The 15535-nt window shown below is 70.6% G+C and overlaps 1 protein-coding gene across 2 annotated transcripts in view; it reads left to right on the forward strand.

Moving 5' to 3' along the window:
• The first annotated feature begins 255 nt into the window (after window positions 1-255).
• Window positions 256-15535, forward strand: part of PLCH2 (phospholipase C eta 2) — a 42241-nt gene continuing 26961 nt past the window's right edge. Inside the window, exon 1 of one of the 2 annotated variants that reach the window (XM_036227800.1) lies at window positions 256-285. In XM_036227800.1, coding sequence (XP_036083693.1) covers window position 285 — 1 coding nt within the window. In that variant the 5' untranslated portion in view covers window positions 256-284. Of the gene's footprint in view, window positions 286-14418; window positions 14644-15535 lie in introns of those variants that run through there. The other variant, XM_036227791.1, reaches the window with a different exon arrangement.

Here is a 15535-nt window from a genome sequence, read left to right on the forward strand (position 1 = left end):
GCGCCCCACGCCCCCGAGCTCGCGCCCCGGGCCCCCTCCTAGCGCGGGGCGGGCAGGGGGTGTGGTGCGAGCGGCACGAGTGACAGCGATCTCCGCGCGCGGCGCCTGCTCGGGGCGCAGTGTCGGCGCGCACAGCCCGCCGCGGGCCGCCGAGCGCGATGCCAGCCGCTGACGGCGCCCCGTGCCCCGCTCGCCCTGCGCCCCGCGCCGCCGCCACCGCCGCCGCCGCCGCCGCCGCCGCCGCCGCGGAGACAATGGATGCGGGAGCCGCCCCGCCGAAGCACAGTAGGTGCCGCGCCGCCGCTCCTGCTGCTGCGCCCGGGCTCGTGGACGCGCGGGGGCGCCGCTGCCCTGGGCGCCGGGTCGGGAGGCAGCGGCGCGGGGAGGGGGCGCGCGCGGCGCCCCTCGCGCCCGGCTGCCCGGACCGCGCGGTGGGCTGCGCTGCTTTGGAGGTGCAGACCCGAGGGGGAGGGCCGCGTCCCGGAGGAGGCGGCAGGGGTGCGGGTGCGGGGTCGCGGGGCAGGTGCGGCTCCGCGGCGCGCTTGGAGGCCGCAGGTGCGCGCTGAGGCGTCCGGGGGCCACCCTTCTGCCAACTTTCCTCCCCGGGCTGAGGGCGGGTCTCTCGCTGGGGCTGCGACCCTGTGCTGGGACCGAGGCCGCCAACCCCGGGACGGGACCCCTGGTCACCTCTGCAGATGTGGACGGTGCAGCAGGGGCACTGGGCAGCGCAGGGCTGGGCGCGCGCGCCTGCGCAGCAGGTGCCACTGCTGGCCTCAGGCCAGCGTCTCCCGCACTAGCAGGCGGGGGCGCGGCGGGCGCTGCGGAGGCTGCACTGCCCAGCTGTCCGCGGGTGCTGGTGCCGGGGGCGGGGGGCACCGCTGTCCGGGCCGAGCTCCTGCACGCGGGGCACTGGGGCGCCCTTCAGGGCCACCAGCACTTCTGGAGCTGGCAGAGGGAAGACACCCAGGAAACGGGCTCCCGTGCCCTGCCCGCTCTCCATCCCACCCTGCTGCACGACCCCTGAGGCCCCGAGTGACCGCTGACCCCCCCTGAGGCCCGCCCTCTTGCCAGGCCTTCTCCGTCCCTCACCCACAAGAGGGTACCTGGCTTGCATTTCCTCTGATGCTTTATGCCCAGGTCTCTGAGAGGTGACACTCAGCTCCCCTGGGCCAGGGCCAGGGGACCAAACATGTCTTCATGGGGAGCCCTGTGTTTTGCTAGGTCCTCTGAACCCACAGGCACCATCAGAAAGCCGCGGCCACAGAGGGGAGTTCAGGCACGGTGGGAACGGGGAGCGGGGTGCAGACACTGTCACCTCTCGGGCTTGGTGCGGACGGACGGGAGCCAGCCCGCAGACTCACTCAGGACGCGGGGCCTCAGCCCTTGCCTGGGATAAAGGGAGAAGCTGGCTCTAAAGACCCCTGGCGGCTCCCGTCCCGTCGTATTCCCTCTGCACTCACCCCGTAGCCGCAGCTCGGGGGGGCCCAGGGTTGGGTGGCGGGGCATGCCTGAAGGGTCCCCACAGCCCCCTTCCCTGAGGTCCAGCTGCTCAGTGGCCGTGGCCTGGCCCCCGCCCCCAGGAGGTGAGAGCTGACCCCGTGCCCGCAGCCTCCCAGGGTGTGCACTGGTGGCTTTGACGTGTTGGACCCCCAGCCCATCCAGGGTGTGCAGTGAGCACGAGGCTGGAGTGAGGTCTGCAGGGGTCACGCCTGTCATGGGCAGAGCTGACGCAGCTGCTGCTGGGGCCGCTGGGGCACCGGAAGGGTGCCTGGCAGGCCAGCGGTGGCCCCTCCAGTGGGTGACCAGCCAGGGTCCCCCCTCGGCTGGCAACCGGGCCCGGCCTGTGGGGTCCTCTAGGGCCAGAGGGGCGTGGGGGGGGGAGAGACCCCCTGCAGGCCCCCCGGGGGGCTCGGGGGCAGGAGGCCCTCGGGCTGTACCCGAGAGCTTGGGTTACGTAACCCGCGCCCCTGTTGTACACGGCGGCCGCCAGGTTTGACAATACGAGTTGTAATTGGATTTTAATTTTTAATGTCTGCAATAGATAAAGAGCTACGGGCCAATTTGTGTATATTCTGTTACTCAGTGCCCAACAGGACTACTTCGTGAGCTGCTATGGCGCCCGCCCTGCCGCCAGCTCCCTGGGAGGGAGGGGTCTGGCCGGGCACCCAGGCTGCCCGCCACCTGCTGCAGTGGGGGGCAGGGCAGGGGCCGGCTGCCAGCGGGCACGCCTGCTCCTGCCAGGCCAGCCTCCTCCTCCTCGGGCCTGGGCTTTGTCCACTGAGGCCCCCGGCCCCGTGTGCTGGGGGCCCCTCGACCGGCGGCCTCCGGGAAGGGCCAGTCACCGGGGGGCGGAGGCATCACGCCCACCGAAAGTCCAGCTTCCCTGTGGCTGCCCACGCGTGGCCCATCGCGGGCCCGGCCAGGCTTTGACCCCGAGGCCACGGGGCATAGATGGCCCTGCCCTCGGGTCCCAGCTGCCACTCCCAGCTGCCAGGCCAGCCCCTGGGTGCCGGGGGTGGGGCCGGCACTCAGGACCCTGCAGGTGGGTCTCCCAGGTGCTGGGGTGGGCACCCTGGGTGCCCTCGGGCCTCCAGCCGGTCCCAGGCCCAGGCAGAGCAGGACCCACGTGCCATCTGCCCATCCCCCGCCGCAGCTTTTAGGGGTCCCAGGAGGCAGGACGCTGTCTCCCCTGCACCGCCCGCCCTCGGATTATTCTTAGGTCTGTTGTGTAACAGTCCCGCATCCTTGCACGGGGAGGAAGGGCTCCTGGGAGACGTCGCCAGCCACAGCAGCCGGCCGGGAGCAGAGCTTTTGTCCATTCCGCTGCCCAGCACGAAGGGACAAAGGGGGCTGCCCGAGCGCTCGGCCCAGCCACAAGCCGGCCAGCCAGGCTGCGGAGAGGGGCGCGGGGCCGGCGGCTGCGCACTTCGAGTCTGGCTGGGGCTCCTTGGCATGTGTGTGCGTGTCTGCATGCGTGCGTGCGTGCGTGCGCACATGTGCGTGTGCGTGTACATGCGTGCATGTGCGGCATGTGCATGAGCGTGTGTCGAGCGTGTGTGAGCGAGTGCCGAGTGCGCGTGAGCGTCCCGAGTGTGCGTGTGCGCGTGCGCGTGTGTGTGCGTGCGCGCGTGTGTCCGTCCGTCCTGCCGGGCACGGTGGTCTGTCCCGCCCCGGGGTCTGTCCTTCTTGCTCTCTTTTCCCCTCTTCTCTGCTGCTTCAGCCTCCTGCCTTGATTCGGGGTCTCCGCCCCCACAGAGCAAGCAGACGCCCCACACCTGTCTTCTCAGCTCCTGCATCGCACAGGGCGGGGGCTGGGCCGGGGGGCAGGGCTGGCAGCAGCCGATCAGCAGGGCAGGTCAGGCCGCAGGGCGCCCTCTCATAGCCCGGGACTGGGGGGGAGGGCCCCGAAGCGCTGGACCCATCCACGTCCGCAGGGTCGGCGCCCACTCCACGGCCTCCCACCCCCGCGGGACCCGGCACTCGCTCATGCACACGCAACGCACATTCATGCACACTCAGCACACGCTCACACACACTCAGCACAAACGCACACTCGGCACTCGCTCCCAGGCAGCCTGCGGGAAGGGGCATGCTGCAGGCGCACGGGGGCTCTCACTTCTCATCTGGAGGTTCTGGGGTGCTAACAGGGGCTCATGGGGCCCGGCAGCTGGGACGGTGTGGGGGGCAGGGAGGCAGCTGGCCTGTGCTCCCAGGGAGGAGCTGTGACTGGGGCTCCATTTACGGCTCAGGTGTGACCCTGGGAGACATGAAGGCAAGGGGAACTTGGGGGGCCATGTCCGGCTGCTCAGTCCTGCAGGGAGGGCCCTCGGGGCTCTGACCCAAGCTCGGCGCCCGGTGTTCTGCCTCTTCTCCCCCAGTCCTCTTAGCAGCTGTGGGACCTCGTGCCAGTCGCATAGCTGCCCGCCCTGTACGCCTGTCGGGAGCTGCGGGTTCTGAGCAGGCCACTGGGGCACAGTGTGTGGCTCTCCGCAGGCCTGGGGAGGCTCCCGGGCCGAAGGCCGCTGCGGCCCCTGTCCCTGGCGGCCCCCTGGGCACCAGTCATCAGGAGGCGCCCTGCAGACCAGCTCGGCAGGGTGGCCTTCGTGTCCTGGGGCAGGCCGGGTGACTCAAAACTGCAGGTGCTCGCTGTCTTGCGGTCCAGAGGCCGGACGTCTGAGATCCAGGCGTTACGGGGCCACAGTCCCTCCGAGCCCTGCCGGGGAGGAGCCTTCCGTGGCTCCCTGCTCCTCGGGGCCCCGGGGGTCCCTTGGACTTAGGCTGCGTCGCGGTGATCTTGGCCTCTGCCTTCGCCTGGCCCAGCGCCCAGAGAGTCCTCTGCCACGGCTTTTCTCGTGAGGACGCTTGTCATCGGATTCGGGGCCTAGGTCGGAAATCCGGGATGACCTCATCGCGACACCCTTGGTCACGTCTGCAAAGACCTTTCCCAAATGAGGGTGCCCTCGTAGGTTCCGGTGTGGATGTGGTCTTGGGGGCCAGCACTCAGCCCCCCTCAACGGTCCTGTTGCCGGCCCACTGCATCCTCGCCTGAACACCAGGGGCCCGAACCCCGTGCCGCTGGGCCCCACGGGCTGCGGGCCTGCGGACTGCATGGGCGTGCCTGCCCCGCGGACCCCGCCTGCCCCGCGGACCCCGCCTGCCCCGCGGACCCCACCGTCCCGGCTCGCCCTGGGCCAGGCGCAGACTCCAGGAGCTCCTGGGGGGAGCTGGGTGCTGGCCTCCTGGGGCACGTGGCGGTCCTGGATGGGGGCTTCACCCCTTCAGTGAATGGCTGCTTCCAGATTCTGCCAGCCACTAGTCAGGGACCCCCGAGGAAGGCGGGCGATGTCTCCCAAACGCCCCTCGTCAAAGCAGGCGCCTTCGCCGGAGGCGGGGCGGGGGGGCCGGCTGTGGCTGGTGGGGGCCTGGGTGCGGACCGGCAGGCGGTTGGGGCCGTCCCATGGAGACGTGCCTTTTAGACAGGGCCCAGGCGCTGCGTCGGTTGGATGGGGGCCGCGGTGGAGGCACCGGGTGCCAGGCGGGTGTAGAGTGGGACCAGGCTCGGGGCACCTCCGCGCTGAGGGGCGGGGTCCCCGCCCCAGGGCAGACCGGTGGGCTCCTAGTGCTGCCACCAGACACCGTGTGGCCTTGGGCAGGGAACTGGGCCTCCACGCCCTCCCCTGTGAAATGGGCTAATGGAGAGTGACAGGCTGTGCGTAGGGCTGTGGCCCAGTGGCCCGTGGTGCCGGCCGCTGCCCGGCCCCCCCGCCCTGCCCCCCGCCTGCTCGCTGGTGCCACGTGGGTGCCTGGAGCTGCAGGGGCCTCCGCTGTGTCAGAGAGAGGCCGGCACCAGGCTGGGCAGCTGCTGCAGGCCGGCCTCCGTCCCTCCCCAGCTCCTGGACCCCGACATCCTTGGGACACGGTGGGCAAGGGCACTTCTCTGTGCCCAGCACCTTGGCGTCCACCTGGGTCTCCCCAGACACGGTGGGGAGACAATGGCACCGGCCCAGCCGGGCCCTGCGCCCCGAGGCTTGTCACGCCCCACCCCCCGCCAGCCCAGAGGCGCTCGTCCCCTCCTGTGGCTCGGCTCTGAGGCTAAGCGCACAGAGACCCCGTCCCACGAGGAGGAGCTCGCAGCTTCATTTGCAAAGTGCTGATCCCGTCCCTTGGCCTCCCATTCCCAAGTGTTTCGCATGCGTGGGGCTCCCTGACCCCGCTGCTGGCCCTCCGTGTGACCTCATCACGAGGTGCCCCACCTTTCCCAGAGCCTCTGGTTGCCTCCCTGAGCGGTGCGGTGAGGCCGAGGGCCCTGGGGTGCCTCCCGCAGCCTCTGGAAAACGTGACGGGGACTCAGCCACAAGCCTGGCCCAGCCCGGCGCCTGCTCCCGGACTCGCCGTGTGCTCAGCAGGCACCTCGTCCCTCTGGGGACCGCCGAGCAGGGCCACCGAGAGGCCAGGTGTGGGCTGCAGCCCCTGCCTGGGCCCCGAACCCCTACCCTGCACTTCCTAGGCTGAGGACCCCTGGGCCAAATGCTGGCCTCTCTGAGCCTCAGGGTCCCCATCTGTCAAAAGGGGTGCTGGTGGCTGTGGAGTGAATGAGTTAACCCACAGAGAAGGTGAGGGATGTGCTGGAAGGGGGTGAACTCCCAGAGAAGCTGGGGTTCCTCCTTTGTGAGGGGCAGTAGGCTCCAGGGGGTAGGCCCTTGGGGGCCATCGCTCAGTCCCCTGGGAGCAGGATGCAGGGTCTAATTTAGAACAGATGAGGCCCAGTGTCTCCACATGCCAGGGTGCCATCCGACCACCCAGGTCCCACCGCCTGGGGCGCCAGGCCTGCCCAGGCCCTGACCGGGGTCGGGGGCCGAGCTGCGGTGCCCGGCCTGGCCTCCCCACCCCGGCGGCTCGTGCTGTGGCTTCATCAGAGCTCGAAGCTGAGAACATGTGAGGCAAAGTGGCTCCCCGGGGCGGCGCTGGCCCCGGTTAACCTCGGCCAAGGCGTGCGGCTCCGGGGGGCCCGCCCCCCACGGCCCCCGTGGGAGCATGGCGGGCTCTGCAGAGACAGGGCCAGGGCACGGCCAGGCCTGGGTGCTGGACTGTGGAGGGGGACCATCACGGAGCAAACCAGAGGTCCCCGAGGAAATGTCCTCCTGGGGCCCTGTCCCCTTCCGCCCGCCCTACCTGCAGGGGAGCAGCCACACGGGAGTGTCACCTCTGCTCGAAGGTGACGGCTGCTGGCAGGAGAGGGGGGACAGGGCTGCCGGTGGCAGGGACCCAGAGCCCTTGACGCTGCCCACTGCCCCCTGCCCTGCCGCCTGCCCCTGGCCCAGTGCTGTGTCTTGCCCGTTCGGCCAGGTGTGTCGTGGCCGCCCTCCGGGGCCCGGGCCTCAGTGAGGGGGTGCTGAGCACTGGTGTGACTTTGTGGGTGCTCTGGGTGTCCGAGGCTGTGGCCCTCAGTCTTGCAGAGCAGGGGTGGCCTGGGACCCCTCTCTCGAGTAAGGCCCCTGGGTTTGGGGAGGGGGAGGATGCAGCCCCTGCGGCCTTCTCCGGCCGTTTGGGGGTCCGTGTCTGGGCCCTGCTGGGCTGCCAGCAGGCGGTGGCCTGACTCTGAGGAAGAGTCACTGGACAGCACTTCCCAGGTGCGCCCCCGGGGCTGTGGGGTGCAGGGAACCGCCAGTCACTGAGATCTCTGGGGTGGGACCCGGGACCAGCGGGCACCTTGTGCCCCTACCTGGGAGAGGCCCGGAGCTCCCGGGGCCAGAGAGGGTGCCCTTCCTCCCTCGGCAGGTCCCTCGGCGGTTCCGGGCTGTTGCCTGGGTTGGCGGAAGGAGCATGGGGAGCAGGCGGGGTGGGGGGCCCGGCCAGGGGCAGCTGGAACCCACAGGCCCGCCGCTGGGAGGCCGGAGGAGAGTCTGTTCCCGGGGTCGCGGGGCGGGGGCGGGAGGACTTGGCTGCAGACGCAAAGGGCACCCAGCGGCCTGCGGCGCGCGCGAGCACTTCGGGGTGCCCGTCCAGCCGCCCCTGCACCGCTGCCTGGGCTCCCCCCTCTCCCGGGCCTCACCTGCACCCCAGACCTGCGGAGCAGCCGTGGGAGGCGGGCCTCCTCGTGGGCGGAGCTGTGTTTGTGTTTAGAGTATTTTTAAAGTGGCTCTGCAGCTGCGCCTGCCTCAGTTACATTCCGGGGTAGGCGCGGCACGAGGCGCATTGTGGGGTTATTTTGGGCTCGGCATATTCTGCGTCTGTGGGGAGGGACGGAACTGGGGGTGCAGCACACGGTGTGGGAAGCGGGGCTCAGAGTGGGGGCGCCCCGGGGGGGGCTGCCCCCATCCCACCCGGCCACACTGGCCGGGGTGCCCTGCAGAGGCCCGCTGGCTTGCAGGACGGCTAAAGAGCAGGCTCTGGGCAAGCGCACTCCTGGGGGCTTCCTCGGGAGAGTGGAGAGACGGACAGACAGGGACCCAGGGACTGGCAGAGGCCAGGAGACCCAGGCCCTGCCATCCGGGGACTCGGGGCACGGGGCGTCTAGCTGCAGCTGAGCCATGAAGCCACCCAGCCAGATCACAGTACACGGCCCCTGAACCCCAGCACCCGGCCTAGGGTGCCTTCTCCTGGCCGGCGCCCACTTCGCGCCTCCTCCGGCTGCTACTCTGTCCGGAGTGGCTGCCGACCCTCCTCCCAGGCAGGCCCTCAAAGGTCACAGCCCCTGTCAAGGACACAACACCCCGGTCATGTGGCCGGAACGGCCTGCTGCAGCCCGCGGGCCGGGGAAGGGCGGTCTGCCCTCGGCGCCCTCCTGCCTGACCCGGCCGCACGCGGCGGCCCCAGCCCTGCGGGCCCCGGGGTCGCGGTGAAGGGCACGCAGCCCGCGCTCGGCCGGATCCCGCGTTCTCTGCCACGTGCTCCCGTCTCGTCAGAGACCGAAATTGGCCCCTTGCACTCAGCTGTGCCTTAAAAAGCCCCGGGAGGTGACTCAGCTGTCAGCACCGGGTGCTGCTCCTGGGGACGCACGAGGTCGCTGCGGTGGCTGGCCCCCCCTCAGTGCCCCTCCCCCGGGCAGCCCCCCCTTCCCCGCAGGTGGCCTCCGAGGGGCCGGGCAGCATCCGTGGGCCCCCCTGGCCCCTGCAGGTGGGAGGGGGATGGAAACAAGGGCTCGGGTCCTGGTTAGCGGTCCTCGTTAGTGGGTCCTCCTTAGCGACCTGGTTCGACACCTCCACCTCCTCCGGAAGTGGGGGCTGGGCCTTCCTCTGGCCTTGGTTTGCCCAGGGGTCTTGGTGGGAGGAGAGAGGGGAGCCTGCCGCTCAGGCAGGACCCCCAGGCCCGCAGTCCACCCCGACCCTGCAGGACCAGCCCCAGCTGGAGTAGGGCCCGTTCCCCACCCATGGGTGGGCCGGGGGCAGGTGGGCGTCTCGGTCCTGCCGGGGGGCTGAGGGGGGCTGCTCCCCTCGACATTTGCTTGAACATCCGCAGTGACTCGCCGCCGGACAGGACACCCTTCTTTCTTCTTTCCTTTCCCTTTTTTGCCCTAAAGAAGAAATAAACATTCCCATGAGTAGCACTGGATGGCCGTGGGGCCCACCATCTGCAGGCGGGGCTGGCGGGCCAAGGGCGTGGCGCTCGGGGCCCCCCACGCTGAGTCCGCCCGGGCTGTGAGTGAAGGTGTGTGTCGGGGGCACGTGAGGCAGTCACCCTGTGGCAGGGAGCGTGGGCTGTCACCATCACGGGTCTGTGGTCCACGGGAACCCTGAAAGCAAAGGACCGGTGGCTGCCGGGCTCGCGGCCTCGGACAGCTGAGCGGGGGCCCTGGAGAACCGGCACCCGGCACTGACGGCCTCCCGGGCGGCACCCACTGCCCCGCAGCTGCCATGCGCCGAGCCCTGAACCCTATGCTCAGTCCAGGATCTGGAGGGGCCTCCCCTCGCCTCCTGCCAGGCCCTGACGGTGGGCGCCCCGCTCAGGAGGAATGGCACGGTCCCTCTGGTCCCCCGCCCTGAGCTCACACCCGAGCTCCTGAGGTGCCCAACCAGGTCCGACTCCAATGTCTGCGGGGGCGGGGAGCAGTCACCCTGAGGTAGGGGCTGGTGGCAGGGAAGGGGCAGACCCTATGCCCCGGAATCGGCTCCCTCCGGTTTCTCTTGGCTGCTCAGCAGCCGAATCTCTCAGGGAAGGTGGCTTAGGTGGGGGTGTCACCAGGGAGCGCCCCAGCCCCGTGGGGGGCCCTCCCTGCCACCAGGGGCCACTCGGTAAGCAGTCAGCAAGAGTGAGCTGTGTGCCCAGGGCGGGGGTTAGGGGGGGCTCTGTGGCCTGGGGCGACAGTGGGCCCCGAGCTCAGACCCAGTCCCACAAACCCAGCTTCGTGCACACGGCCTCAAGGCCCAGTTTCCACTCGTCAGCCCTTTGCATTCTGCAGCCTTGCCGGCTTTTAATATCCGAGCTTACGCAACATCCTTCCTCCGGCGCAAAGGTGATTAAGTCTGGGACAGGCGGAGGCCGGGCGGTGCACGAGGCCTGGGACCCGGCGGTGCACTTGGCCGGCTCTTGGTGGTGCGCGTGGCCGGGTCTTGGCGGTGCGCGTGGCCTGGGACCCGGCGGTGCGCACGGCCGGGGCTCGGCGGTGGGCGGCGCGTGCGGCTGCTGCTTGCCCTGCGCCCGGCGCCTCTGCCCGGCCACAGTACCCGGCGTGTCTGGCTGGATCACACGACATCCCGGGGTCCAGGCTGCTTGCTGAGCCACTGCCTCCCAGTGACCCGCCCCCCTTCGTAAAGAGTTGGCCCTGAAGCCCCCTGCCGGGTGCCTGGTCCCTGCGGGAAGGGAGGTATTAGGGGGTCAGTTTCGGAACCTCGCAGGCGCCAGCCCATTCTGCAGACCCCAGACACCCCGCTGGGGCGAAGCCAGGGGCCGTGCCTTGCATGGCCCCTCCGGGGGTGGCTCGGCCTTCTCCCCTTGGTGGAGACTCTGTGACGAGTCTGCGGTCAGTCACAGTGACGAGAGCCCGTCTGACCATTCGCTCGGTTTGCTGCCGCGGGCTCACACGCTCCCACTCAGGACTTTAAGTGATTTTCGTTCCATCGGGGAACACCCAGCAAGCAGCATCTGAGTGGTGACAGGCTGAGCTGAGGAATCGCGTCTTCGTGGGAGACCGGATCAGGGCGGGTGGTGTCGGGCGAGGGCCGCCCGCCGTGTGGGAGGCGGGGGTGCTCGCGGCCAGGGAGGGCTCCGGCAGGCAGCCCCTGCCCGGTGCTCGCCTCCGGCTCCTTCCTGCCTCGGGCACGTGCCCGGGCTGGCAGAGCGGGCACCGGCTGGCACGCGCCGGCCCTGCCTGGGCCCCTCGCCGGTCTCAGCCCCGACCTCCTGCTCCAGGCCCAGCCCGAGGAGGGGCTGTGAGTCGGAGAGACCCTGTCCCCAGAGGCCCTGCTGGTCTTTTCTGGCTTCGCGAAGGCTGCGGTGCCCTGGGGCCCCCTCCTCTGCCCACCCTCACCAGGGGCTCCCCAAGGGCCTGGGACCGGGACTGTCCTCTGCTCCCCCAGGTCAGAAGCTCCGTGAGGCCGGGGCCGCTCCGACTGGCTTACTACACCCTCCCAGTCCAAGTGCACGTCTGTCACCCAGCAGGCGCTCAGCAACCGTTGGCTGACCGCGGGGGCCAGACACGGCGGCCGGGCCCTGGGGAGGGGGCTGTGTGCCTGCCTGAGTGGCCCCCTTTGTCCAGCCCTGGGATCACCAGAGGCAGGGGCCTATTGCATGCATTCACAAGCACATGCTTCTAACGTCAAGGACTTCTGTAGTTTTAATCAGTGCTAGTGGCCCAGTGGCTTCCCGAGGAAGCCTCTGGGAGTGTGTGCTGCCCAGAGCCTGCCCCATGCCCAGGTGGCATGGCACACGGGTCGGCCAGGCTGGCCGGACTTCAGGGGACGCCCGGGTCCTGGGAGCTGGCCTGGCGGCCGTGGCCCGGGCTGTGGGAGGGTGCCCGGCCAGGTCACGGGCAGCTCCCAACAGGCCTTGCTGGGGGCGTCGGGGGGAGGGTGTCCCGGGTGGGCCGGCTGGTGGCTGTGCGGCTGCGTGGGGCCTGGAATCCGGCCGCCTGTTCTTCCGCCAGGCTGGCTGTGGCTCTGCCTGGCTGCCGCCCGCGGGCGTGAAATCTAGGCCAGGCAGTGAGGGCAGCGCCTGCTTCTGCGGGCGGCTGTGACCCCGTGCATTGGGGTCACAACAGCCCAGGGCGGGGCCCTGACCCCATGAACCCAGCCAGGCCTCTCTGGCCTGAGCAGAGGCTTCAGGGCTGGCCGTCCTGTAGGGACCAGAGTGGACAGATGAGTGTTGTGGCTGCAGGTGCCACAGGCAGGGACGAGAGTGGTCTGTCCCTGCAGGGACCCGGGGGTGGAACATGTGGGCGGAGCCATGGGGCAGCTCCGCCCCTCCGCTGTCTGGGCCGCCCCTCCCGGCCCCTCCCCACCGGCCCTTGGGGTGCCCGCAAGGCGAGAGGGCCCTGGCCTGAGGTGGGCCTGGGCCGTGTGCCCCCACCGGCCCCAGGGTGCGGCTGCCTAGGCTGTCGGAGCAGCTCTGTGTCTCATCAAGTAAGTCATGAAGCGCCCCGCGGAAGCCGGGCTTCGGGGCCCACGCTCTGCCCACGGCCACCCCGAGATGTCTGCCCAGTGTGTCGCGCGCTGGGGCAGACCTGGATGCAGGTGCGGCAGGGCCAGACGGCTGGCACGGTGCCGGCGTGAGCGACGAGGGGCCAGAGCCGCGGGGCCAGCGCTGGGTGGGTGGCGGCTTCATGTGCAGAGGCCGACGGGTCGCGGCTGCCGGAGCAGGCAGGGAGGGCCGCCCCGTGTTCCCAGCGCTCCGCGGGAAGACAGACAGCCACGAGCGAGACAGGCCTGGCCAGGGACCCGCGCCAAGGTCCGGGCCGGTCCCACGGCTCAGGGCACAGCCTCCCCCGGGAAGCAAAGGGCAGAGCCGGGAGCTGTCGAGCGGCCGCAGACCGGTCTCTGAGCAGAGACCGTCAGGCTGGGAGGCGGGGGCCCAGGCCCAGGGGCGGGGGACGCAGGGTGCCAGCCCCGGCTCCATCCTCCTCGGGCACCCCATCCCCGCCCCGGGGGCGGTGAGCCCCATCCCTGTAACCCCAGCCCCCCGTGCCGTCAGCCCCGAGGCGGGGTATGCATGTGGTGGGTGCAGCGGGAGCAGGGAGCAGGCACGTGGGGCAGAGGCCAGGGAGGCAGGGGCTGGCGTGCCCGGCGGGAGGGCAGACAGGGCTCCTCGCCCCAGAGGGGCTCGGGCAGGGGCCTGGCTTGCTCCCCGTCACCTGAGGGATCTGTCTCTTCCCCTCTTCAAACCAGAAGAGAATTGCACCCCGGGGCCCTGCCAGCAACGTGCGTCCCCGCCCACCACCAGCCGGGCCAAATGCTCTCAAAGACAGAATTTTGCTTAAATGCCCAGAAAGGAGATTTGGGAGATCAGAATCTTAAGCAAATTAACATGTGCGGCTCTAGGCTCTTAATCACCGCCTGTAATCACGGCTGGGAGCGGAAGTCATCTCTGGGCAGGCGGGGCTGGCGCCTCGCGGCTCGTTCCTCAGAACCTGGACCCGCGTCTCAGCCGCCTCTGTGCAGGGGACAGTGGCTCAGGGGCTCCCGTCCACTCTGGGGGGCCAGGAGGGGGCCGGAGGCCCCTGCGGTGCACACGCCGCCCCCTCCCCAGTCCCGGCCTCCCGGCTCATCTCTGGTCTCCCCTCCCCTCCCCTCCTCCCCTCCCCTCTCCCTGCCCCAGTTTCTCCTGCTCTGAGGCTTCGGGGCGGCTGGTCCTCTCCACAGGGGCTGTCCGAGGGGACCTGCGGAGCCCGGGGGTGGTGGAGCTGGACCGCCCTCTGCTGCCTCTGGCCGCCTCTCCCGCATCGGCACTTGGGGGCGTTGCTAGCACTGGCCCCTTGGCTTGGAAAAGCCCACCCTGGCCTTCCCGCCGAGCTGTGGGACCCCCGTGGGCGCCAACGGCAGAAGAGTCAGTCGGACTAAGTGCCCCACCCTTCCGCCATCTCCACCTGCCCCCCGGACACAGGCCTGGGGACCCCGGCTGTGCGGACGCTGGGGCTGCGGTGCAGGCTCACGAGGGCAGGTCCCCTGAGCCCAGGCGGTGGACGCTCTGACCGAGGGCCGGGTCTCCGTGAGGGGCAGTGCCGGAGGGGCGGCTGCCCTGGGCGGCGGGCCTCGGGGCAGCCCCCGCGCAGGGCCCGGGTGGCGTGGTGGCGGCTGACGTGGCTTCCCTCCCCCTCCACACCTGGGGCCTCGCTGGCAGGAGGTGGTCACTCCCTGAGGGCCTCTCATGTTTCCAGAGCCCCCCCCCCACCGGCCACCCTCTGGGCTGCAGGTCGGTCCCCCCAGAGGGGCTGCAGCAGAAGTGGCAGATTTGGGAGCAGCCCCCCAAGGTGGAGAGCCTTGTCCTTGAGCTGAGGAGTGTTACTTCCCTCTGTGGGGCAGCAGGTTAAGGCCACCGAGAAGCAGGGGTGGCTGGGGACTGCCTGGTTGGGGCTGCTCAGCACGCGCCCCGCACCCCGCTCTGCTCTCTGCTTGGCCGGTGGGTGGGTCGGGTCGCAGGGGCAGGAGGCCCCACCGCCCGGCCCTGCAGGTTCTGCGTCGCCCTCGCTGAGGGACCCCCAGGGCAGCAGGGCAGGAGCAGAAGGGATGTGGACCTTAAGGAGCCGGGTGCTGCCGGAGCCGGTGGTGGCCCTGTGCACACGCCCCTGGCCAGCCCGCGGGGCCTGGGGGGGGATGGGGGGAGGTGTGTGCGCTGGTCGGAGGGCCCGGTGGTCCAGAGGGAGCTGCCGTCTGGGGTGCATTCAGCTCCTGGGGGGGCGTGGCGGGCAGATGTGGGGGCAGGAGGTGTTGCCCGAGCCTCTGTGGGGACGGCGCGCTGCCCGGGGCTGGCCTCCGAGCGCCCCGCCAGCGGGCTGCGAAGGGTTAAGGCAGGCGGGGCTCCCGCGGGAGGCGGTCCCAGCAGCAGCAGCCGGCAGAGTGGGGATGAGGATCGCAGGGGTGCAGCTTGGGGGGCACAGGGACACGTGGGGCCCGCCTGCCACCGGGCCCCTCCGACAGCGCCGGTGACCTCGCAGGTGGCACCCGCGGGCCATGGAGGACCCGGGGGACCCTGGTGGGCTCAGCAGGGACCAAGGTAAGGGGGCAGGAGAGGATGGAGGAAGGCACCGCGCGGCAGCGCTCGGCCCCGCCCCCAGGGCTCTCTGGGGGGCCCCCTTCCTGCCCGACCCCCAGTCGTCCCCCTGTCTGCACCTAAGTGTGGAGACGACCCTGACGGGCGGTGGGAGGAGGTGCCCCTAAGCCCAGGGGACAGTCCCTCACCTCCAGCCACCCCCAGCGGACCCCAGCTTCAGTCAGGGGGTTAGTCTGGGGTGTTCTGGCCCGCAGGATTCTGGGGCACCCCACCTGCACCCCTCATCCGGGGGGGTGGGTGGGGCTTGAACTCAGGTCAGCACCACGGACAGGGCAGCGGCCGCCTCTGGCCAGGAGCCCACAGGCGTTTGTTGAGCCCTCAGGGTTCCGGACCTGCCCCCGGGAGGGAGATTTGTTGCTCAGGTGTGTCCTGCTGTCCCGACCTGGGGGCCCGGGCACTGCTGTGGTCAGCGGCGGTGGCAGGAGCCTTCCGAGGCTGCCCAGGGCTGCCCGGCACCTCGGAGCGCAGGCGGGAGGCGGGTCCCACGGGAGCAGGCGGTGCACAGCTCCCTCGGGTGGGGTCTCTGCCCCTGGGGCAGCTCCTGCCATGGGCCGGCGGGTGGGCAGCGTTGCGGTTGCAGCTGGGGCCACTCCGGACGCACAGCAGAACTTCCTGCTACGGGGCTGGGGTCCAGGGCCAGGGGGGAGCTTGCCCGTGGTCTGGGGGCCGGACCTGCTTCCTCTGCCTCCTGAGTGGCGCCGACATGGGGGAGGGGTGGGCAGCCTGGGGGAGCGTGTTTGGGGAGCAGGGGCGTTACTGTCTGGCGGCCCAGGAAGTGTTCCGGGCAATGCCGCTGCTGAGCTGTGTGACCTCCGGCCATGCGCTGGCTTTCTCT

The sequence above is a fragment of the Rousettus aegyptiacus genome, unplaced genomic scaffold (assembly GCF_014176215.1).
Source record: "Rousettus aegyptiacus isolate mRouAeg1 unplaced genomic scaffold, mRouAeg1.p scaffold_m13_p_1, whole genome shotgun sequence".
NCBI lineage: Eukaryota > Metazoa > Chordata > Mammalia > Chiroptera > Pteropodidae > Rousettus > Rousettus aegyptiacus.